At 47.2% G+C, this 22,772-nt stretch overlaps 3 protein-coding genes across 3 annotated transcripts in view; 2 read left to right on the top strand and 1 right to left on the bottom strand.

Annotated features, from left to right (window-relative positions):
• The window catches only part of DNMT1 (DNA methyltransferase 1), a 42,261-nt gene extending 38,571 nt beyond the window's left edge, over positions 1–3,690 (top strand). The window contains exons 36-40 of the mRNA XM_016207954.2: positions 250–445; positions 778–944; positions 1,163–1,279; positions 2,797–2,887; positions 3,336–3,690. Coding sequence (XP_016063440.1) covers positions 250–445; positions 778–944; positions 1,163–1,279; positions 2,797–2,887; positions 3,336–3,367 — 603 coding nt within the window. The 3' untranslated portion in view covers positions 3,368–3,690. The remainder of the gene's footprint in view (positions 1–249; positions 446–777; positions 945–1,162; positions 1,280–2,796; positions 2,888–3,335) is intronic.
• Positions 3,691–16,286: 12,596 nt separating this feature from the next.
• Positions 16,287–20,585, top strand: EIF3G (eukaryotic translation initiation factor 3 subunit G). The gene is made up of 11 exons (XM_016207960.2): positions 16,287–16,353; positions 16,492–16,538; positions 17,063–17,146; positions 17,257–17,345; positions 17,479–17,538; positions 18,356–18,460; positions 18,547–18,736; positions 19,589–19,696; positions 19,825–19,961; positions 20,040–20,146; positions 20,458–20,585. Exons 1-11 carry the CDS (start codon positions 16,334–16,336, stop codon positions 20,471–20,473), a joined length of 963 nt encoding a protein of 320 aa, XP_016063446.1. The 5' UTR covers positions 16,287–16,333; the 3' UTR covers positions 20,474–20,585.
• Positions 20,479–22,739, bottom strand: P2RY11 (purinergic receptor P2Y11). Its single transcript, XM_087816165.1, has 2 exons — positions 22,734–22,739; positions 20,479–21,945 (listed from the first exon to the last, which is right to left on the bottom strand). Exons 1-2 carry the CDS (start codon positions 22,737–22,739, stop codon positions 20,785–20,787), a joined length of 1,167 nt encoding a protein of 388 aa, XP_087672291.1. The 3' UTR covers positions 20,479–20,784.
• Between the last annotated feature and the right edge of the window lie 33 nt (positions 22,740–22,772).

Here is a 22,772-nt window from a genome sequence, read left to right as displayed (position 1 = left end):
ACACTTGCCCTAAGCTATCCCGTTACCTGTTTCCCCCACATTATTCCACATCCCAGCTCTGTCTCATGGCACATGTATAATCCCCAGGCTATCCATTTGGGTAACTCTTCCCAAATGGAATATAAGCCCCTTGGGGGTTCCTGGTTATGGTGGTGTTCCCAGTGACTAGAGCAGTGGTGCCCAGCCTACTGCAGATGCTCAGATGCTCCCTGAGCTGGGTGACAGCTCGGCCTTGCCTCACTCTTTTAGGACATGAGTGCATTGGTGGCCGCCCGCATGCGGCATATCCCTCTGGCACCGGGCTCAGACTGGCGTGACCTGCCAAACATCGAGGTGCGGCTCTCAGATGGCACCATGGCCAGGAAGCTGCGGTACACCTACCATGACAAGAAGAACGGCTGCAGCAGCACTGGGGCCCTCCGAGGGGTCTGCTCCTGTGTGGAAGGTGGGACCCCTGTTTGTGCCCTGGATGTGGCTTCCCTCAAGTTTATTGTGAAGCCCTAGCCCCCTTGGGTTCTGATTCCCCCACAGCAGTCAGCTCTGGTGTAGGAGCACTGTTATCAGGTTTCCCCGCAGGAGATACTAGGTGCTACTGCTAACCCAGTGGCCCTGGCAGGGCGCACATGCCAAGCCTGGGTATCCCCATGGTAATAGCTGTGCCCAGGGAATGGGACTGTTGGCTGCTCTGTCCCTGGATAGGCTCCAAACGCTATAGGTATCTTCCCAGGCCTTCCTCCTGTTCTGTAACCTTAGCCTCATTGCAGCCCTCTCTTCCAGCGGGCAAGGCCTGTGACTCCACAGCCAGACAGTTCAACACCCTCATCCCCTGGTGCTTGCCCCACACTGGGAACAGACACAACCACTGGGCTGGCCTCTACGGACGGCTTGAGTGGGATGGGTTCTTCAGCACAACTGTCACCAACCCCGAGCCCATGGGCAAGCAGGTAGGTTGGAGGACCCAGGTCAGGCCTGGGAAGGGGACAGGCATGGGTTCAGCAGATTAGAGTGGCCTGTCAGGAGTCAGCACTCCTCACTTCCTGCCTTGATGCTGATGGAGACAGGCTCACTGGCCAAGCCCCAAGGCTGGGCTTCTCCATGGTTTTCCACCCTGCCTGCAATGGGTGGTCTTGTTTCCCTGCCCCACCATGCCTCTCGTCCCCAGGGCCGTGTGCTTCACCCAGAACAGCACCGTGTTGTGAGCGTGCGGGAGTGTGCCCGCTCCCAGGGCTTCCCAGACACCTACAGGCTGTTTGGCAATATCCTGGACAAGCACCGGCAGGTCAGTGGAGTGGCCTTGAGAAAGGGCAGATGGGAGGGAGGCCCCTCTTGCCCCCTGCACAGGGTAGAGAGTGGTTCAGCAGGGAGCACAATTCACACAGGGACACTGATTGGCCTCAGCATTCACAGCAGGGGAACAACCAGGAAGGGGGGTCCCTGTCCCTGGGCCCTGTATGCTCACAGGTCAGGCTGAGTCCCTAAGCATGTTGGTTGCTGATTATAGCTCTAAGGCAGATTTACCCCAAAGGAAAGTTTCAGTGCAGTGAACTTCAGAGACATAGTAGACTAAATGTGTGGTGGTGAAAATTCACTATTGCTAAGGGTTGAAATGAACCAATAATTCCTCACTGATTCTTAGGGTGTTAGATTGGCTTTTTTTTTTTTTTTTTTTTAATATGTCTTTATTGATTTCAGAGAGAGGAAAGGAGAGGGAGAGAGAGATAGAAACATCAGTGATGAGAGAGTCATTGATCAGCTGCCTCCTACACACCCTTGACTGGGGATTGAGCCTGCAACCCGGGCATGTGTCCTGACCGGGAATTGAACCCCGATCACCTGGATCCTAGGTCGACGCTCAACTGCTGAGCCAGGGCCGGCCAGGCAGCTTTTTTTTTTTTAATTTTTTTTTTAATCTTCACCCCAGGATATATTTTTTCCCATTGATTTTTTTTTTTTTTTTTTTTTTTTTTTTTTTTTTGAGAGTAGAAGGGAGGGAAGGGGGAGGAGAGAGACATGGATGTGAGAGACATCAACTGGTTTCCTCCCAGACGCGCCCTGACTGGGGCTGGGGTTTGAATCTGCAACCCAGGTACGTGCGCTTGACTGGGAATGGAACCTGTGACCCTTTGGTGCATGGGCTGATGCTCTAACCATTGAGCAACACCAGCCAGGGCAGGTTGCCTTCTTATTTATTTTTTAAAAATATATTTTTATTGATTTCAGAGAAAGGAAAGGAGAGGGAGAGAGAGACAGAAACATCAATGATGAGAAAGTCATTGATCGAGCCCACAACCCAGGCATGTGCCTTGACCAGGAATCGAACCCTGATCGCCTGGATCCTAGGTGGACGCTCAACCACTAAGCCACTCCTGGCTGGGCTAGGTTGGCTTCTTAAATGAATGTATTTCTATCTAAGTAATGCACACACTTCGCTTAAAAAGCTAGCAGAGCCTGGGGGTTATAGTGGAAAACTCCTGTTTCATCCCTTACCCCCAATCCTTTTCTTTGAAAGCAGCCACTAAGCTAGAAATGAAGCATGTTAACTTCCATGTCTGGATCTTTGCCTTTTTCAAAAGCCCTTTAATGTCCCCCTTCTCTGTGGGTGGTTTTGGACAAGTTGTTGTTTGGGGTGGATGAGGTGATGGGCAGGTCCAATGGGTCATTGTGGTGGAAGGGCTTTGGGCACCCATGTGAATATGAGACCAAGGGCCCAATGTCCTCATTGCACTGATGCTGCAGGGGAGGCTGATGGTGATCCTAGCTGTGCCAAACTAGGCATCACCCTCCTTCTCTCTGCAGGTGGGTAACGCTGTGCCGCCACCCCTGGCCAAAGCCATTGGCTTGGAGATCAAGTGCTGTATGTTGGCCAAAGCTCAAGAGAGTGCCTCAGGTATGGTGGGCTGGGGGCAGCCAGGGTAGAACTCTAGGCTCTGGGACTCAGGGCGAGTCACATACCCTTCCTAGTGGCCTCATTTCTCTCTGGGCTGCTGTGAGATGGAATGACACACATGTTAACTGCTCAGAGCAGACCTAGCACATAGTGAGCTGTTGGGTCTCAGGGCACTTTAGCCTGTCCTGCTGGGTGGGCCTAGCTCAGGTGGGCCTGCTTCAGCCTCTAATCTAGGCAGTCTGGAAACTTCTAGGGAACCACTTTGAGCAGCACTCACTCTCCCTGAATATTCATTCAGAGCTGCTATAGGCTCTTTTACAGTCAGCCACTAACACTGATGCCTGGGCATTAAGGTAGTTCCTGACTTCATTTGTTTATGATGCTTGCCTGTTGTATTGTGATGTTGTATATATTCTCTGCAGTAACTTTCCCTTTTCTTTCTCTTCAGTTAATATCGAGGAGAAAGCTGCCAAGGACTAGTTTCACCCTCCCATTGCCCTTGTATCTAGCACCAGGGATCCCCAATGTGCACTGATGTTGTATTTTTAACATGTTGAAATCTGTCAGTTCAAATGTGTTGTACACGGTGTTTGTGGCCTTGGCTGACATGAAGCTGTTCTGTAAGGTTTGCTTATCAACTAATGACTTAGTGATCAAATTGTGCAGTACTTTGTGCATTCTGAATTTTAAAAGTTTTTTATTATGCATTATATTAAATCTACCACTGTATGAGTGGAAATTAAGACTTTATGTAGTTTTTATATGTTGTAATATTTCTTCAAATAAATCTCTCCTATAAATCATTTTGGGTGGTGACTCATGAAATACAAGGGACTTCTGGCTGTTTCTTGATGACTTCTGGATGAGAATGGGCTTGTTAGTGCTGAAGGTGGTCCCACAGAGGTGTTTGTATGATAACTTCATGTGTCCCATGTGTGTGTTGGGGTGGGTGTTAACTTGTGAGACTTAGTTTTGGTCAATGAGATGCAAGAACTTGCTAGTATGGCTTCCAGTAAGGCCTTTTAAAGGAATAGTCTTAGTTGACCTAACCCATGGCCTTGTAGGCCTTCTTTGGAGTGGGCTGTGGTGCCTGGCAGTGCAGCAGCCATCTTGTGACCATGAGAACAGAAGCCCCTTGGAGCAATAAGAGAGGAGTTAGTTGGAGCCCTAGCCTGTCACTCCCAGATAAATCCCTTATTGCTTAAGAACCTGCTAGGTGAGCTTTCTGTGCCTTCAGCCTAACTCAATCCTGAATTCTAAGATGAACAAAACTTATCTTTGTGTCTTTGGGAAAGGACTTGCTTCTTTGTCTTCTGCTTTGCTGGCATTTTACAGCATCAGTCACCAGCCTCCAGACCCAGAGGGCCACCATTAGGATGTTGAGTGGCACCTGCTCCACCACCTGTACATGTACTTTAATAAATGGTGTCCTCAGAGGCATTTCAACTGAAACTTCACTCAATGAGTCCCAAATGTTTTAGTCATAAGACAAAAGGACTAAATGTAATTGAAATGCAAATTTTACAAAGTCCCTTATAGTAAGTAGTTAGGTGTTTGCCTCTTTTTGCTGCAAACCGCACCACACTGAAATATTCTCTTCCATCATTTCCTTCAGGGAAATGTCTCAAGAAGTTCTGAGATTATTGAGTATACGTTTTTTTATTTCCATTTCAAAATATGTGGCCAACCTACCCCTCTGGAGAGGCCTTAGCGCTCCTCCTCTAGCAATGCAAACTTTCCTTTAGTCTGCCCTGGCTTTTACCCCTGTAGACCTTGTCAGGGGAGTAGTGAAAGTCTTGTTAGCTTTTTTAAAGGAGTGATTCAACACTTCCATGTGTCTGGTGGCCACTGGAATTCGTTCCTTCTCTCTGTGGTGACACATGACTTTGTCTTCCCTGGGAGTTGTGCTGGCATTAGATTTTTCTCCTGTGTTATTTTCACCTTGAGTTATATCTTTGCCACATGAGATTTTATTTTTAGGGATTAGGTTATATTTGTCTGCTTCTGTTTTTCAGAGCCTTTTTTTTTTTTTTAAGGTTCTTTTTTTTTAAAACAAACAAACAAACATACTTATTGATTTCAGAGAGAGGAAGGGAGAGGGGGGGAGAGAGAGAAACATCAGAGTCATTGGGAATCGAGCCTGCAACCTGGGCATGTGCCCTGACCGGGAATCGAACTGCGATCTCCTGGATCCTAGGTGGATGTTCAGCTGCTGAGCTGCACCCGGCCAGGCTTCAGAGCCTATTTAGAAAGGCCTTCCCTGCCCCCTAATCATAAGCTTGTGTTTTCTGTATTTCTATGACATCTCTTTAAAATGTGAATCACTTTTGTAAGGATGCAAACAGGCATCTTGGCTTAGTGTTTGAACAGGTAACAGGTACATGTGGTAAACATAATAGTTCAATATGGTATCTGGTAAAGTTCCCCCATTGGAGACTTTTTAGCTATATCTTCTTTTTTTTTTTTTTTTTTAAAGCTAAAATCTCAAAAGTATATTGTTAGTATGGTGAAAATTATCCTCTTTTCTGCATCCCAGGCACCTTGAGACAACTGAATCCTTATTTCCTTCCAAAGTGATTCTGTGCCTAAGTACAAACTCATGTCTCTGCTACAAATGATAGCATTGATTAAAACTGCTTTGTGCCCTGGCCAGTCTTGCTCAGCGGCTGGAGTGTTGGCCCTCAGACTGAAGGGTCCCAGGTTCAATTATGGTCAAGGGCATGTACCTCGATTGTAGGCTGGATCCCCCAGTGCTGGACGGGACATGTGTGGGAGGCAGCCAGTAGATGTGTCTCTCTCACATCAATGTTTCTCTCCCTCCCTCTCTCTTCTACTCTGAAAAAACAGTGGAAAAAATATCCTTGGGTGAGGATTAAACTGCTTTGCACCTTGAAGGCTGTTCTGCTTAGGAATCTCATCAGTTCCCTGATTATTTATTTTTGGTTAATCCTCACCCAAGGATATTTTTTCCATTGATTTTTTTAGAGTGGAAGGGAAGGAGAAACATCAATGTGAGAGAGACACATAGATTGGTTGCCTCCTGCACGTGTCCCAACCGGGGCTGGGGATCGAACCTGCAACCCAGGTATGTGTCCTTGACCAGGAATCGAACTGATAACCCTTCAGTGTACAGGCTGACACTCAGTTAATCACTTCCCTTCCCCCACCTACATGCAACCTCTCTGGTCCAGTTCTGTCTCCATATGGGCATTTGTGTCTGGCTTTTCGCTCAGCATGTTTTTAGGATTCATCCATGTGGCTTCACAGACTTCAGGGGGAAAATTGACATCTGAATGAGAATCCTTTCTGAGAACAGGGTTGGTACTTCTGGTTCTTCAGATATTTCTTTATATTCCTCATGGCATTCTCAAGTTTTCATGTAGATATTGTAAATTTCTTAACTTGATTTATAGGTATTTAGTCCTTTCATTACTAGCGTAAAGGGGATGTTATTTTCCAAATGGTGGTCTTTTGCCCACAGAAGGATAATTGACTTGTATTGATTATTGACTTTGTATATTGATTATGTATTTTAACCTAGCCAACTTACTGATTTATCTTATTTTGTGGTACTTTTATAGTTGAGGTCATTTCAGATATATAAGACGCTACCAAGAACAATTTGAGGATTCACTGTAGCGTAAAGAGTGGAAACCATATGTTTCCTGCTGTGGCTCAGCCATGGGTCTCAGCTGGGTGGTGGGTGAAGTTCCAGGGGTAGCCCAAGTGACTGGCTGCCTGTGAGGTATATCTGCTTCCATGTACCCCTAGAGCACTGGCCTGGGCCAGGCTGTGGGCCAAGGCAGGGCACTGAAGTGCTTGGGTGGAGCAGAGGGAAGGGACACAGCTTCCAGCAACTTCTGCTCCCTGGCCTGCTGGCAGGGAAGTTCTTTTCATCTGGGTTCAAGTTCAACCTTTTCCCAGGAAGAAAAACCTGGTGGAATTGGAACATTGACAAGAATGATTGTATACTTATCTGGCAGAGGAGATACCATGATCTTGAAGGTGGTTTTCCCAGGGTGATTTATGTAAGATTCTATAAATAAAGCTATATTCCATAACTTTTGGGGAAGTTAAAATAGTGATTGTAGTAGATTGATGTACATTAATCAACAAAATCTGATGTTGAAAGCCTTGTTACCATTTGAGGTGACTATTATTAAATGCCACACTTTGAAATCATTCATAGGGGAAAACCCAAGCCTTTATTCTCTTTCCAGCAGGAATTGTATTTAATCATAACCAGACGGTGCCTGCCAATAAAGAGAAAGCTCTATTTCCAATAGAATGGCAGTTTATAAATTCAGGCGAAAGAATAGATTTAGATAACCATTCTGCAACCCCTAATGATCTAGGTTATTCAGCCAAGAATCATGACTGGGTTTTTTGTTTTTGTTTTTAACCATATAAACCACTTTTAAGTGCACAATTCACTGCATTCGCATTATTGTACAACCATTACTACTATTTCCAGAACATTTTTATCTTCCCAAACAGAAACTAGCCATTAAACATTAGCTCCTCATTCTGCCCACACACAGCCCCTGGTAACCTCCATTTCAGTTATCTTGAGTATATACCTAGGAGTGGAATTGCTGGATCATACGGAAATTCTATGTTTAACTTTTTAATAAACTGCCAAACTTTTCCACAACGACTAAACCATTTTACATTCCTACAAGCAATGTATAGGGTTCCAATTTCTCTACATCTTCTCCGCCACATTATTTTGTTTGTTTTTTAAATAACAATCATCCTAATGGATGAATTAGTATCTCATTGTGTGTGTGTTTTTTGAATTTTTTATTTATTGATTTTTTTTTTTTTTTTTTAGAGAGAGAGACATCAATTTGTTGTTCCACTTATTTATACATTCACTGGTTGATTCTTGTATGTGCCCTGAATGGGGATCAAACCTGAAACCTCAGCATATTGGGATGACACTCTAACCAGCTACTTGGCCAGGGTCTCACTGTGGTTTTGACTTTTGTAACTTTTTTTTAAGTAAGCTAATTTATTTATTTTAAATGTATCTTTATTGATTTCAGAGAGAGGAAGGGAGAGAGAGAGAGATAGAAACATCAATGATGAGAGTCGTCATTGATCGGCTGCCTCCTGCACACCCAGGACTGGGGATTGAGCCCGCAACCCGGGTATGTGCCCTGACCGGGAATCGAACCGCAATCTCCTGGATCCTAGGTCGATGCTCAACCACTGAGCCACGCCCGGCTGGGCTGGTTTTGACTTTTGTATGTATGTTTATGTGTTCTTAATTTTATTTAAAAAAATTGTAAAATTACATACAATAAAATCTACCATCTTAACCATTTGTAAGTGTACAGTTCAATGACATTAAATACATTCACATTGTTTTGGAACTGCTTCCAGCATCCATTTCCAGAACTCTTTCCATCTTGCAAAACTGGAACACTGTTCCCATTAAACACTAACTCTCCATTCCCCTCTATCGCCCCTGGCAGCCACCATTCTACTTTCTGTGTCTCTGAATCTGACTCCTCTAGGGACCTCCTATAATTGGAATCATATAGTATTTGTCCTTTTGTGACTGTCTTATTTCATGAACATAATGTCCTCAAGGGTCAACCATGTTTTATCATGTGTCAGAATTTCCTTCTTTTTAAGACAGTCATGAGATTAAAGATGGTGACGGACTGAGTGGAAGATACACTGACACTCTCCCCAGACCAAACTGGAATTACAACTAAAATATAGAAAAACCATCCTGAATAATCAACTGCAACTGAAGACAAGCTGGAGAGCACCCTCATAACCAAGGAGGAAAAGTGGAGACCGCACAGAGACCGGTAGGAAGTGCAGAGGCGCGAGAGGCCTGGACGGGCTCCCACAGGCAGCAGCTGAAGGTCAGGAAGGAGATCTCAGCTGTGGGAGGTTCCCACTGAGGACTCTGGGGATGCCCACATAACATCTGGCTGTGAAAAGCAGCCCGGTTTCTGTCTGGCAGGGAGATACGGCTGGAAATTCAGGCACCCTCTTAAAGAGCCAATGCACAAAGTTTCCTGTGCAGCTATTCACCTTGGGCTCCAGCAGAGGGAGGGCAGAGTGGACTGGAGCTGTGTGAGGAGAATCTAGGGTTATGGGCTCTGGAGATAGAGCTTGGAGGACACCCCTCTGGATTCCTGTGCCAAATGATTCCCCCATACTGCAGAGGACTTCTTTCTTAGGCAGACATTTTGCTGCTTTTGCCTGTTGGGGGACGCAATTGCCCCACCCTTCTGGAAAACCTCTTGCCCTACCCTAAGAAGTTTCTAAAGCCTAAGGCTCATTAAGAGAATCAGATTAATCAGCCTGCAGGCAGAGGCAGACCTCAGAGTGCTTTGAGTCTTTGCCTGATCTTTGTCTGGACCTGGGCCTTGGAAAAGCAGACTTTGGTGTGCATCTTGGTCCTGTCCAACTGCACCCAGCCCCAGCAGAGGAGACCTCAAGCTGAGAGTTGTTGGTAGCTCCAAACAGGGTACTCAGGGCCAGTCACAAACTTCATCTGACATCAGCCTGCACCAGAGACCCTCCAAAAAGAGAGTCCTAGCAGGCCTACCTGTACATAGAAACAAACCCAAACAGACAGCTAAAATGGGAAGAATAAAAAACACACAACGAGCCCCAAATGAAAGTACAAGAGAAGTTTAAAGAAAAAGAGCTAAATGAAATGGAGATAAGCAATCTATCAGATATAGAATTCAGAATACTGATTGTAAGCATGCTCAACAGCATGAAGAAAGATATGGAAACTATGAAGGAAATTAAGAATGACATAGCAGAAATAAAGAATACATTAGAAGGAATAAACAGCAGATTAGAGGAAGGTGAGGACTGGATCAGCAAATTAGAAGACAGGGTAGAAAAAAATCACTCAATCAGAAATCCAAAAAGAAAAAAAGTTAAAAACCAGGAGGACAGTTTAGGGGAGCTGTGGGACAACGTGAAATGTAACAATAATGACAACTCTCTCATCATTGATGTTTCAACTCTCTCTCACTCTCACTCTCTGAAATCAAAGATATATTTTTTTTAAAAGGCAAGAAAAATTTTTAGTAAACTATCTAACCCTACAACTTAAAGAATTAGAAAGCTCCCCTGTGAAGCAATCCAGACCCGAACTCTTGTTTGCTGAGAGATTTTTTTTATTTTATTACTGCTTCAACTTCATCAGTTGTTATTAGCCTATTCAGGTATTCTGATTTTCCTGATTCAGTTTTACATGACCTCACTCATATGTGGAATATAATGAACAAAATAGATCCAGAGACATAGAAGGATGGAACAGACTGACGAATCTCAGTAGGAAGGCAGGAGTGGGGGGATTGGGTGGGGGGAGATTAATCAAAGAACTTATATGCATATACGCATAACCCATGGACACAGACATAGGTGAAGGCCTAGGGGTGGGGGGTGGATGCGGGGATCAATGGGTAAAAAAAGGGGATATCTGTAATACTTTCAACAATGAAGATAAATTTAAAAAAAAAGACTAAGTCATATTCCCTTATACAAATAGGCTGCATTTTGTTTACCCAGTCATCGTTCGGTAGACACTGGGTTTGCTTCATGTTTTAGCTATTGCGAACCATGTTGCTATGAACATGGGTACAAATACCTGTTCATGCCCCTGCTTTCTAGTTCCTTTGCTTATCTATTTAGAAGTGGGATTGCTGGATCATATGGAATTTCTGTGTTTAATTTTTTGAGGAATTGCCATACAAGTTCCCATAGCAGCAGGTTGTTTTCAATGAAATAACTTTTAAGGCACTGCTGAAGCCTCTGTGCATGCCTCCCAGATCCTCGTCTGCTTCTTCCCCAGACTCAGCCACTATAAGAGCGTGGCTATGTCTCCTTCCCATCCATGGTTTTCAGCAATTACCACATCTGCACGTCCATTAACTTTGTATTCTGTGTCCTTATTTATTTATTTATTTATTTATTTATTTATTTATTTACTTACTTACTTACTTATTTATTATTATTTTTTAAATTCTCACCCAAAGATATTTTTCCCATTGCTTTTCAGAGAGAGTGAAAGAGGGAGAGAGAGAGACACACATCGATGTGAGAGAGACACATTGATAGGCCGCTTCCAGCACGCACCTCAACCAGGGCCAGGGATTGAATCTGCAACTGAGGTATGTGCCCTTGGCTGGAATCAAACCCGGGACCCTTCAGTCTAACCACTGAGCCAAACCGGCTAGGGCTGTATTCTGTCTTTAAAAATAATAAATAGCTCAGTCAGCATGGCTCAGCGGTTGAGCATTGACCTAGGATCCAGGAGATCTCTGTTCTATTCCTGGTCAGGGCACATGCCTGGGTTGCGGGCTCGATCTCCCGTCGGGGCGTGCAGGAGGCAGCCGATCAATGACTCTCTCATCATTGATGTTTCTGTCTCTCTCTCTCTCTCTCCTTCTCCTTTCCTCTCTCTGAAATCAATAAAGATATATTTAAAAATAAAAATAATAAATAAATGCTATTCTACTACACATATCTGCTACCTGCTTTTCTCCCTCAAGCATGTTTGGAGTTTTTAGAGAAGGCCAGTTGTAGAAAAAGTACAACGAATTCCACAACAATCAAAATGAATGGTCAGCATTGTTTCTCATTTCTGAACCATGAGGAAGCCTCTCTAATGCCCTGTCATTGTCACAATGACCATTATCATGCACATGTGTAATGTTCCTGTGGGCTTTGTCAACACTCACACGTAGCCATCTGCTACTACTAATAGAAAACTCATAATGTCAACTTATAGTCACTGGGCTGTGAGGCCCTGGGGCCAGGCCCCGCTCTGGGTACACAGCTCTGCTCCTCACTGGTCTGCTGTGCTCCCTGCCAGCCTGCTTGGCACTGTATCTGTCTGCTCTACTTGTTGGTGTTTCAGCTCAGCCAGGATATGTTTCTATTGATTTTTAGAGAGATAGGAAGGCAGGGAGAGAGAGAAATATCAATTGGTTGCCTCCTGTACATGCCCCAACCAGGGATTAAATCCACAGTCTTTTAGTGTGCAGGACGACACTCTAACCAATTGAGCCACCCTACTAGGGCTCTGTTTTTTAAGATTTGAGCCCAGTTAGCTACAAGGAGCCCTTCTTAGTAGCTATCATCTTTCTCAGGGTCCACAGGAGACAGTATCAGACAACCACTAACCTAGTACCAACTCTATTCCAGTCCTGGTTCTGAGGCTGGACACATAGCAATAAGATCCACCAATACCTCCCACACTGCCTCAAGAACAAGGCAGGCAGACAAACTCCACAACAAATGAGGTGATTTTTAAGAGTGAGAAATGCTACAAATAATTAAAACAGAATTGGGATAAGTGACTCTGAACCTTGCTTTTTTCTCTTCCAAATTTTATGATAAAAGTGCACAGGTATGTATATTTTTAAATATGTTTTCATTGATTTTAGAGAGAGAGGAAGGGAGAGGGAGAGAGAGAAATGTTGATGAGAGAGAAACATCAATCAGCTGCCTCCTGCATGACCCCTAGTGCAGATCTACTGGGGATCCAGCCCACAACCCAGGCATGTGCATGACTGGGAATCGAGCTGGTGACCTCCTGGTGCATGGGACCACACTTAACCAACTGATCCACAATAGCCAGGGTGAAAGTGCCCAGATCTTATATGTGCAGCTGGATTCCTTTTACATGTGTATTTATCTGTGTCACCAACCACCAAAATCAAGATGTAGAAAATTCCTGTTACTCTGGAAGAATGCCTGGTACCCTTCCCAAATCCATGCCCTCCCTGCTAAGAGATCGTCACAGTTCTGATTTCTGTTACTATTGATTAGTTTTGCTTGTTTGAGAATTTCACACAAAGGGAATCTACAGTATCTAGCCTTTTGTGTCTGTGGTGTGCATCCATGTCATTGGGTGCAGCAGTTGTTGTCCCTTCTTTATTGCTATATAGTACTCCATCATACAGATGGACCACAGTTTATTTTTGTTGGTCCCTTCATCTGTTGGTGGACTTTTGAGTTGAGTTATGGGCTGATTGTGTTCTCCCAAAATTAATATGTTGAAGCCCCAACCCCCAGTACCTCAAAATGTGAATATATTTGGAAAAAAGGGCCTTTAAAGAAGTGATTGAGTTAAAATGGGGTCATTAACCCAATATGAATGGTGTCCTTGTAAGGATCACATGAAGACATCCGGAAAACAGTCATCAATAAGCCAAGGAAAGAGGTCTCAGGAGGAATCAACCCTGCTGCCACCTTGATCTTGAACTTCTATCCTCTAAAACTGTGAGAAAATAAATTTCTGCTGTTTAAGCCATACAGACTGTAGTACATTGTTACGGCAGCCCTAGCAAGCAAATTCAAGTTGTTCTGGGATTGGGCCATTGTGAATAAAGCTGCTATGAACATTCGTGTACATAATGTAACACGGCTTTTTTCCAGACATGCATTTCCATTTCTTATGGAGAAGACCACAAGTGGAATCCACATTATGAGTTATAGCAAATGCCCCTGAAGCTGCTGTAGCTTCCTGAGGAGGACGTGCCTCCCCCTGCGCATTGCAGGGCTGCTGTTGCTCTTGCCCTGGCCGCTGTCCTATGGAGATGCTGGAGGTGGGACATGTTGGTGCCAAGGACAGCCAGAGGCGGGCTCGGGGACTTTTCCCCATCCCTTCTTACTCAGGCTTCTCCCCACTGCCCATGTTCCCTCAGGCCCCCTTTTACTTACCCTTGTGAAATAGCTCACCTTTTTATAAAAATGTTACAGGCTTGATATTTAAGAAAAAGTATTCCATACAGAAAAATATAAAAAAAGGAAGTAAAGATGAGGCCAAATCGAAACACGTGGAAGCGTCCATGTAGAGTGGCTAATGTGGTCTGGGCAGTGCGGTTTCTCTCCACGGGTGGTGCTTGTATGGATGAGGCAACATTTAGCTAATTCCTTATTCATGATGGCTGTGTAGTTTTCAATTTTCCAATCCTTTAAGCCAAACTGTGCTGGACACTTTCTTAGAAGTTAATGCACTTCAATGTGTATTTCCTTAGGCCAGTCCTAGGAGACAGAATGCAAGTTAGTAGATATGTAAAACATAGTAAAATACATTTATATGTTACATCTCACATGTATTACATAAATACATACTACATATTAATATCTAAAGCACATAAAGTAAAATTTATATTTATGTATATATTTATATTTAAATCAAAATAATATATACACATGGTAAAAATTTTAAATGTAGCAGAAAAGTCTAAAAAATAAGCTTTTCTCCCCTGATGCTTTCCTATCAAAGCATCCCTCAGGAACAGTTTGCTATTTCTTTTCTGAAAATAGTTTGCATATATCTACATATCTCTGTGCTATTAAAGATTTACACAAATTGATTCCTATAACATAAGCCATTTTACATCCTGCTTCCTCCTCTTATCTTGGAGAGTTTTTTTTTAACATGAACACAAATAGATCTACTTCCTTAAAGACTGCATAACATCTCATGGATTATGGCAGAATACATTTTAATCTATTTAATCAGCCCCTATGAATGGGCACATAGGTGTTTCCAGTTTTTGGTATCATGAACAATACTGCATGGATATTTTATTCTCACATCTTTGCAAACATTTACAAGTTTTTATCACAGGTTGAATTACTAGCTGGCTCAAAGGAAAATATATCTGTGCAGTTTAAGTTTAGTAGATGTCAAATTTCAATCCAAAATGTTTGCATAATTTCATGTACTAACAATGTGTGTGTCTTGTTTCTCTACATCTTTGCTACCATTGGGTAATAGCATTTTAAAATATATATATATTTTTGCCCAGCCGGGCGTAGCTCAGCTGTTGAGCGTCGACCTAGGATCCAGGAGATTTGGGTTCGATTTCCGGTCAGGGCACATGCCCGGGTTGCAGGCTTGATCCCCAATCCAGGGAATGCAAGAGGCAGCCGAGCAGTGACAACTCTCTTATCATTGATGTTTAAACTCTCTCATCATTGATGTTTCAACTCTCTCTGCCTCTCCCTTCCTCTCTCTGAATCAATAAAGATATATATATATTTTAAAAAGGTGAAGGACCTAAATAGACACTTCTCCAAAGAGGACATACAAATGGCCAAGAGACATGAAAAAATGCTCACCCTGCTGGCATGACTCAGTGGCTGAGCATTGACCTATGATCCAGGAGATCACGGTTCGATTCCCTGTCAGGGCACATGCCCAGGTTGGAGGCTCGATCCCCAGTGGGGCGTGTGCAGGAGGCAGCTGATCAGTGACTCTCTTCATTGATGTTTCTCTCTCTCTTTCTCTCTCCCTCTCCTTTCCTCTCTCTGAAGTAAAAAAAAAAAATGCTCAACGTCACTAATCATCAGAGAGCTGCAAATTAAAACAATGAGGTACCATCTCACACCTGACAGAATGGTTACCATCAACAAATCAACAAACAAGTGCTGGCGAGGGTGTGAAGAAAAAAGAACCCTAGCACACTGCTGGTGGAAATGCAGACTGGTACAGCCACTATGAAAAACAGTGTGGAGTTTCCTCAAAAAATTATAAATGGAACTGCCATTTGACCCAGTGATCCCACTTCTAGGAATATATCCTGAGAAGCCTGAAACACTAATCAGAAAGAACTTATGCACCTCTATGTTCATGGTAGCACAATTTACAATAGCTAAAACCTGGAAACAGCCCAAGTGTCCATCAGTAGATGAGTGGATAAAAAAGCTGTGGTATATTTACACCATGGAATACTATGCAGCTGTTAAAAAGAAGGCCGTCTTACCCTTTAAGACAACATGGATGGACCTGGAGAGCATTATGCTAAGTGAAATAAGCCAGTCAGAGAAAGACAAGTATCACATGATATCACTTATGTGTGGAATCTAATGAACAAAATAAACTGACAAACAAAATAGATCCAGAGACATAGAAGCATGCACCAGACAGGATTCTCGGGGTTGGGGGGGAGGGGGGGGGTGGCAGGAAGAGATCAACCAAAGAATTTAAATGTATATATACATATACACCACGGACACAGAGGATGGGGTGGGAGTGGGGAGGAGGGGGTCGTCAGTGGGGAGAAAAAAGGGGACATCTGTAATACTTTCAATAATAGAGGTAGATTAGAAAAATAAAGTAGTTATCGATAGGTAAGTGGTTATTGCCATTCTATTATATTTTTAATCTTTCTTCTTCTTGTTCCTAAAGAAGTCCCTTTAATATTTCTTATAATATTGGTTTGCTGGTAATAAATTCCTTTAGTTTTTTTCTCATCTGGGATTAAAACTTTTTTTAATGGTAATGGGATAAGCCCTGAGATGCGCCGCTCACATACCAGACATCTCTGACTGTAGGGGGCGCTGTGGGACACCCGGCGGGCTGGTGTAGGCCACGAACCGGAAGTCTCATTCTCTCCTTCCGGTCTCTGGCCCAGGCTTGGGCTGCGTGGAGGAGATTTTGCAATGCCTACTGGAGACTTTGAGTGAGTTGAGGGTCGGGGAGAAGGGCTCCGGAGGCGATTTGGGGGTCCTAGGGGGTGTTATGGGCCTGGGTGCGCCCAGGCTGCCGGAGGCGGGCTTCGCTGACTCACCCCTTTTCCTCCACAAACTTGTCCCGGCAGTTCGAAGCCCAGCTGGGCCGACCAGGTGGAGGAGGAGGTAGAGGATGGTGAGTATGCCTGGTCGCCTCGGGTCACCGCGGCCAGCCCCCAGCCCGCTAACTACCGCCTGCTCCAGCCCCCCACCTTGGCACCTCCGTCCGACCCCGCATTTCCCTTCACGGACGCCTCTGCCGCGCCATTCTTATATGGGCCAGGCTATCGCCAATTCCAGATGTTCACTGGCCAGCCCCTTTCTTCCATGCCACCGCCCAAGTCCCCACAGCCACTCCTCTACTCCGGGGAAGAAGTTGTAACAGTCTACCTCCTGCTTTTGTGCCAGCACCCGGATGCCTTGGTGGCCCGCCCCTGCCTTCATGCCAAGGGTACCCTGTCCTTGCCATTGCTTGAGGTTATTACAGCCAGCTCAGGTGTCCCCCGCACGGCTATCCCAAGGCACTTCCTGGCCAGTCCTCTGGCCTTGGCCCTGCCTTTGTGAGCTCCTGGTATGGGCATCATCCCAAAGGTCCCTTCTTTTTAGCTTGGGAACTCCTGCTCCACCACCTCATCCCTCTCCCCACACTCCCTTTCACAGACAAATGTGTCACTAGTGAGCTCCTCAAGGGGATCCCTTTGGCCACTGGCGACAGGAGCCCAGAGCCTGAGCTACTACCAGGAGGTGAGTGACAACCTCCACTCCATCCCTGAGCCACCTCTCTCCCTAACCACATTCCTCCCTAACCCCCATTGCATATGGCTCAGTTCCTTTCACCTCTTTTCCTGTCCCAGCTCCACTTCCGCCTCCCAAGGAGGTGGTCAGTGGAAACATCAAGACAGTGACCGAGTATAAGATAGATGAGGATGGCAAGAAGTTCAAGGTGAGGCTGGGTGAGGAGGTGGGGTACTTGGACCAGGAGGGGGTGGCATGTGTTGGGTGGGTTGGTGAGGAACATCCCCTGGGCCCAGGATCCTTGAGGTACAGGAAGCCCAAACCTCTCCTCTCCCATCCAGATTGTCCGTACCTTCAGAATTGAGACCCGGAAGGCCTCAAAGGCTGTTGCAAGAAGGAAGGTGAGACCCCGCTCCCTTTTCTTGGGCGTCCCTGAGGGCTGACTCAGAGGAATTAATTCTTTTTCCCAGTGCCTTTATTTTCAGAAGTGAGGTATAACTCATTTACCTATTTTGTTGGAGGAGAACTGAGGCCTAGGGGGTTTGCACTCTGTTGGGGTCCCAAAAAGTCCAGGATGCAGGAATGGGTGAGGTTGTTTCTTACTCTACTTGGCTTCTGTACCATGAGGAACAGAGCCAAGCGCTCCCCTAAGGTGGTCATAGCAGAAGAAGCAATAGCAATAAGTAGATCTGGCACAGTTATCTGTGCACTTTGTGCCAGGCCTCATGCCATATGCTTTGTAGGAGGAGTTTTCTCGTTTGGTCCCCATAGCAATGCAGGGAGGTGGGGAGCATTTATGGTCCCCACTTTATAGAAGAGGAAGCTGAGGCTTAGGTTGTTCAGCTAGCCCTAGGCCCCTTGAGGTTGGGTGACCCCTGCACACCCCTGAGCATCACTCCTTGGCCTACCACCTGCATGGTCCCCCAGGAATTGTTGGCTGTGTAGCTGTTTCCCCCTGAGCCTCTCTTCTCTCATTTAGAACATGGGGCTGAGACCTGCTTGGTGTCTTGGAGCTGACATGAAACTAGGGCCTGGCATGCTCTCAGGAAATAGGAACTGTCATTGTCACTGCTTTGGGGGAGATGGGGACTGGACATTTGGAGAGGGTGGAGAATGGGATTTAAGTTCAAGACACCCTGAAAGGGGCTACTGTAGGTCTGGGGTGCAGAGTGATGCTACTGTTGCCCTGACCTGTCCCCCACTCTGCCCTGAGCCCAGAACTGGAAGAAGTTTGGGAACTCAGAGTTTGACCCACCAGGGCCCAATGTGGCCACCACCACAGTCAGTGATGATGTGTCCATGACTTTTATCACCAGCAAGGAGGTAAGTGGTGCAATAGGGTGGGGTCATGGTGGCCAGGGTGGTGATGGGGCTGTGCCCCTCTGAACTGCCTCCCTCTGCCCTGCCAGGATCTGAACTGCCAGGAGGAGGAGGACCCAATGAATAAGCTCAAGGGCCAGAAGATTGTGTCCTGCCGCATCTGCAAGGGTGACCACTGGACCACCCGCTGCCCTTATAAGGACACGCTGGGGCCCATGCAGAAGGAGCTAGCTGAGCAACTGGGCCTTTCCACCGGCGAAAAGGAGAAACTGCCTGGAGGTGATATGATCTGGGGGTGTGGCTGGCAGGTCATTGAGGACGCTGGGGGTGCTGTATGTGCCTGGAGAGTCCTAGGTTGTCACTTGCTTTGTGTGAGCGGGCTGTCCCTTTTGTAGCTATCATCTTCCACACTACAGCATACCATTGCAAAAGCTGTGATCACAGTCCCTGTTTTGTGTGTGTGAGAGACTACCCAGGTAGGTGCTGTGACTGCTGGTGATGTCACCTGTCTCTTTTTGTTGGGAGCTGTGAGAACCACCCGTGTGAATGCCTGTTTGTAACTACACTGCATAGTTGGGAGATGGTGGACCCTTGTATGTGAGACTCTCCCACTGTGTTCTGTGTCTGTCTGCCATGAACATGGCTGCCTCCCGTGCATGTGTTTCTGTGTGTGCAAGTGACACCCATGAGCAGACTCACAAACGTGACTGTCGACAATCCATGTCCTTCAGCATGATTTGCTGATGGTGTTTCCCACAACTCTACATCTGACTTTTGTGTGTGTGGCATACTTGTTAACTGCCGTGTGTGTGGGACCTGGAGACTGTCCTTGCCCTTGACTGTGCTTGTGTTCCTCTATGTTGGGTAGGGAGGCATTCCTCTAGCTCTCAGCCCTGTGGGCTCCTCAGACTGTATCAACACCTATGGTTTCTTGCTCTGTGCTGCCGGTTTCCTGGATGTGACCTTTATGTTGTCATGGCCACCAGTTCTCTGAGGGACCAACTGGTTGCCTGCGGCTTTGACAGACAGTGCCTAGGCTGGGTCAGGGCTGAAACTGCCAGCATCCTGGGTGGTTCTGTCCCTCTGCTGTGCTAGGGTGAGGACTGACCCAGCTGTGCTTTTGGTTTCCAGAGCTGGAGCCTGTCCAGGCAGCCCAGAACAAGACAGGGAAGTACGTGCCACCGAGCCTGCGGGACGGGGCCAGCCGCCGTGGGGAGTCCATGCAGCCCAACCGCAGAGGTGAGGCAGTGAGGGCACCCTGATGCTTGCCTGTGGGCAGGCTCCTCCCAACACCCAGTGATTATCCTGTGGGTAGGGCCCAAGCTCGCCCGGCCACTCACAGCTGATTCTCCTTGCCTGATTCCTAGCTGATGACAATGCCACCATCCGCGTCACCAACCTGTCAGAGGACACCCGTGAGACAGACCTACAAGAGCTCTTTAGGCCCTTCGGCTCCATCTCCCGCATCTACTTGGCGAAGGACAAGACCACCGGCCAGTCCAAGGTGGGCTGGCAGCCATCCGTGGGGAGGGGTCATCTGGCTAGCTGTGCCCTGAATACTCTTCTTCCTCTCCTTCCCCAGGGCTTTGCCTTCATCAGCTTCCACCGCCGTGAGGATGCTGCCCGCGCCATTGCCGGAGTGTCTGGCTTTGGCTATGACCACCTCATCCTCAATGTCGAGTGGGCCAAGTAAGACCCCTCCCCTGTCCAATCACTATGTCACAGTCGACACTCGGACTAATTGTGGCCCCACACCAGTTTAATAATTACCAAGCCTGTTTTGAGGTGCAAGTCATTTATTGTCCTTTTCATCTTGAGGAGGGGCCAGTGCCATCCCAGGCCTGGCTGGTCGCTGCTGGTCTGGCTTCATGTGTCCTTTCCCTTGCCCTACCCCCAGAGGCCCCAGTTTTGTGTGTGTATGTGTGTGGGGGGTTGGGGATTCCTTTTGGGGCCTGAAGCCCCCACACTTTCCCTTCTCATCACTCCTGTTTTCCTCTCAGGCCATCCACCAACTAAGACAGCTGTGACTGCTGCTGCTGTTTGGTCCCTGGCCCTAGGATCCTGTGGCAACAGAAGACGGCCTCCGAAAGCAGGGGACTACAAGGGCAATAAAAAGGTTCCAATGGCTGCCTTATGTGTGTCCTGTTTATATAAGAATATTGACCACCTTGCGGCAGCTCGGCTCCATCTTCCCCCTTCGTGGGTTTGCTCTCCAGTCTTGCTCGTGGTTAGTGCTGTGGGCAGAAATTCTTGCCACTTTGGCCTGGGTGCTTCCTGCTCCCATGACAGGCCTTTGTTGCATAAGTGGCTTGGGTTCTGCTGCTGGGTCATGGGCTCAGCTCAGGGGACTGGGGCCCCAAGGTTTTGGTGACTGTGACATTTAGGGGCAGGGCTTGGCTAGAGCTCTCAGTGTTCTCTGGGGCCTGGCCCTCCCTGCAGCCAGGGCAGCAGCCTATGCTGGGTGCTACAGCCATGTAGAGCAGTGGGTGGATGCAGATGGCCAGGGGCACAAGGCCCCGCGTCACTTGATGGCCCACATAGGACCTCAGGTCCAGTGCCTCCACAGCCTGAGCTATGTCGACAAAGGATGGGCAGCGGTTTCTCCAGTGCTTCCGGGCAAAGATGTTGATTACCTTTGTGACATAGTAGGGCACATAGGAGCTAGCATAGAGCACCACACCACTGGCCACCAGTACTGCCACATGCATTTTCTCGGCTGCTGTCATGCCATGGCTGCGCAGCATGGCCCGCCCAAGGGCGCTGTATGCTGCCAGGGTGAGCAGCAGTGGCAGCCCACAGCCCAGTGCCACCAGCACCAGGCTGTAGGCTGTGTAGGCCTCCAGCTGGTTGTCACTCGCAGTTCCCAGGCACTTGATGCAGGCCTCAGGCCTCGCCACAATGCAGTTGCCTTCCTGCTGTGGTGTCGTCAGGTGGGAGAAGCTGAGTGTGGGTGCAGCCAGCAGGGCTGCCAGCACCCAGCCTACAGCACTAATAGCCCAGGCGTGCTTGGGCCGCAGGTAACTGCGGGTGAAGAACGGGTGCACGACACCCAGGTAACGGTTGAGGCTGATGCAGGTGATGAAGATGACGCTGCCCAGCATGTTACAGACAAAGAGGAAACGCTCCAGGCGGCACAAAGCCTCCCCATAGCGCCAGTGTTTGGGTGGGTAGAAGTAGGCAGCCAGTGGGGGCAATGTCAGGGCGTAGAGCAGGTCGCAGACAGCCAGTTGGGCTGAGAAGACCACAGCTGGGTGCCATGGGCGCTGTTCCTGTGTGCCGAAGCGGTAAAGGGCCAGGCTGTTACCAGCCACTGCCACCAGAAACTCAGTCACCAGCACAGGCCACAGGAAACCTTCCTGGAAGCCACTGAGGATTTGGTCAGCAGCTGCCGAGATGTTGGCTGGGCAGTGTGGGACACCTGTGGATGAGGGTATTGCTGAGTGAACCCTGTTCCTCAATGTGGCTCCTGCCTTCAGAGCTGCACTGTGCTATGGCATCAGTCCTGAGTACCTGCTGTGTGCCAGCCTACATGACCCCTTTGTATGCAGATATTTGCTAAGTCTTATTTACTCCCAGGAGGGGCACCAGCCTCAGGTCCTTTTTACAGAGGGAATCAGGCCTAGAAAGGTCAGAAGCCCAGAGTTCACTTGGCTCTCTCAGGGTGTTGCACCCTCAAGAACCATGGGGGGATTGCTGCCCTTGCAGGACCCAAGTAAACTAGTAGTAAACGGAGCTATCAGGGCTGGGGGGTGGAGAAACAGGAACCCATGGGAATCTCAGACCCTACTGCAACCCTCCAAGCTCAATCCATCAGCAAGTCCCCACCTTCAGCATCTGTCATTCCCTTAGTACCATGAGTGTCCAAACCCACGTCACCTCCCACCTGGACCAGCAACGGCCTATGCCCTGGTCTCCCAGCTCCCCAGGTCTGTTCTCCCCAGTGCCTCTGGAGAGCACCTGTGAGCACCTAAGGTCACATTCCTCTGCTCACAGGCTACTACTCTAGGGCTCCCTCTATCCTGGGAGGAAAAGCCAGTGCTTGCTCCATTCCATGAGACCCTGAGGGATCTCCTGCTCCCCATGACTTCCAGTCAGCTTCATGAATGTTCGTTAGGCACATTCTGCCTCTGGGCCTTTGCACTTTGGTGATTCATGCAAAAGCATGAGTCACAGACATCCTGAAGGCTTTTTCGCCTTTGGTTCTTATCTCCCTAACATTGCCACGGCACCTCTTAGACCCCTTCCCTGCTCATTTTCTTCTCAGAACAGCCTATACCTCCATCTGATCGCTGTTTCATTCAAGTAAAATCCCCAG

The sequence above is a fragment of the Miniopterus natalensis genome, chromosome 4 (assembly GCF_054644295.1).
Source record: "Miniopterus natalensis isolate mMinNat1 chromosome 4, mMinNat1.hap1, whole genome shotgun sequence".
NCBI lineage: Eukaryota > Metazoa > Chordata > Mammalia > Chiroptera > Miniopteridae > Miniopterus > Miniopterus natalensis.
The sequence above is the reverse complement of the archived record's forward strand: the minus strand, read 5'-3'. Positions and strand labels throughout refer to the sequence as shown.

Coding starts and splice junctions, on each gene's coding strand:
- EIF3G (XM_016207960.2), top strand. CDS start 16,334: ATGCCTACTGGAGACTTTGA. Junction 19,697..19,824: donor CATGCAGCCCAACCGCAGAG/GTGAGGCAGTGA, acceptor CCTGATTCCTAG/CTGATGACAATGCCACCATC. Junction 19,962..20,039: donor AGACCACCGGCCAGTCCAAG/GTGGGCTGGCAG, acceptor CTCCTTCCCCAG/GGCTTTGCCTTCATCAGCTT.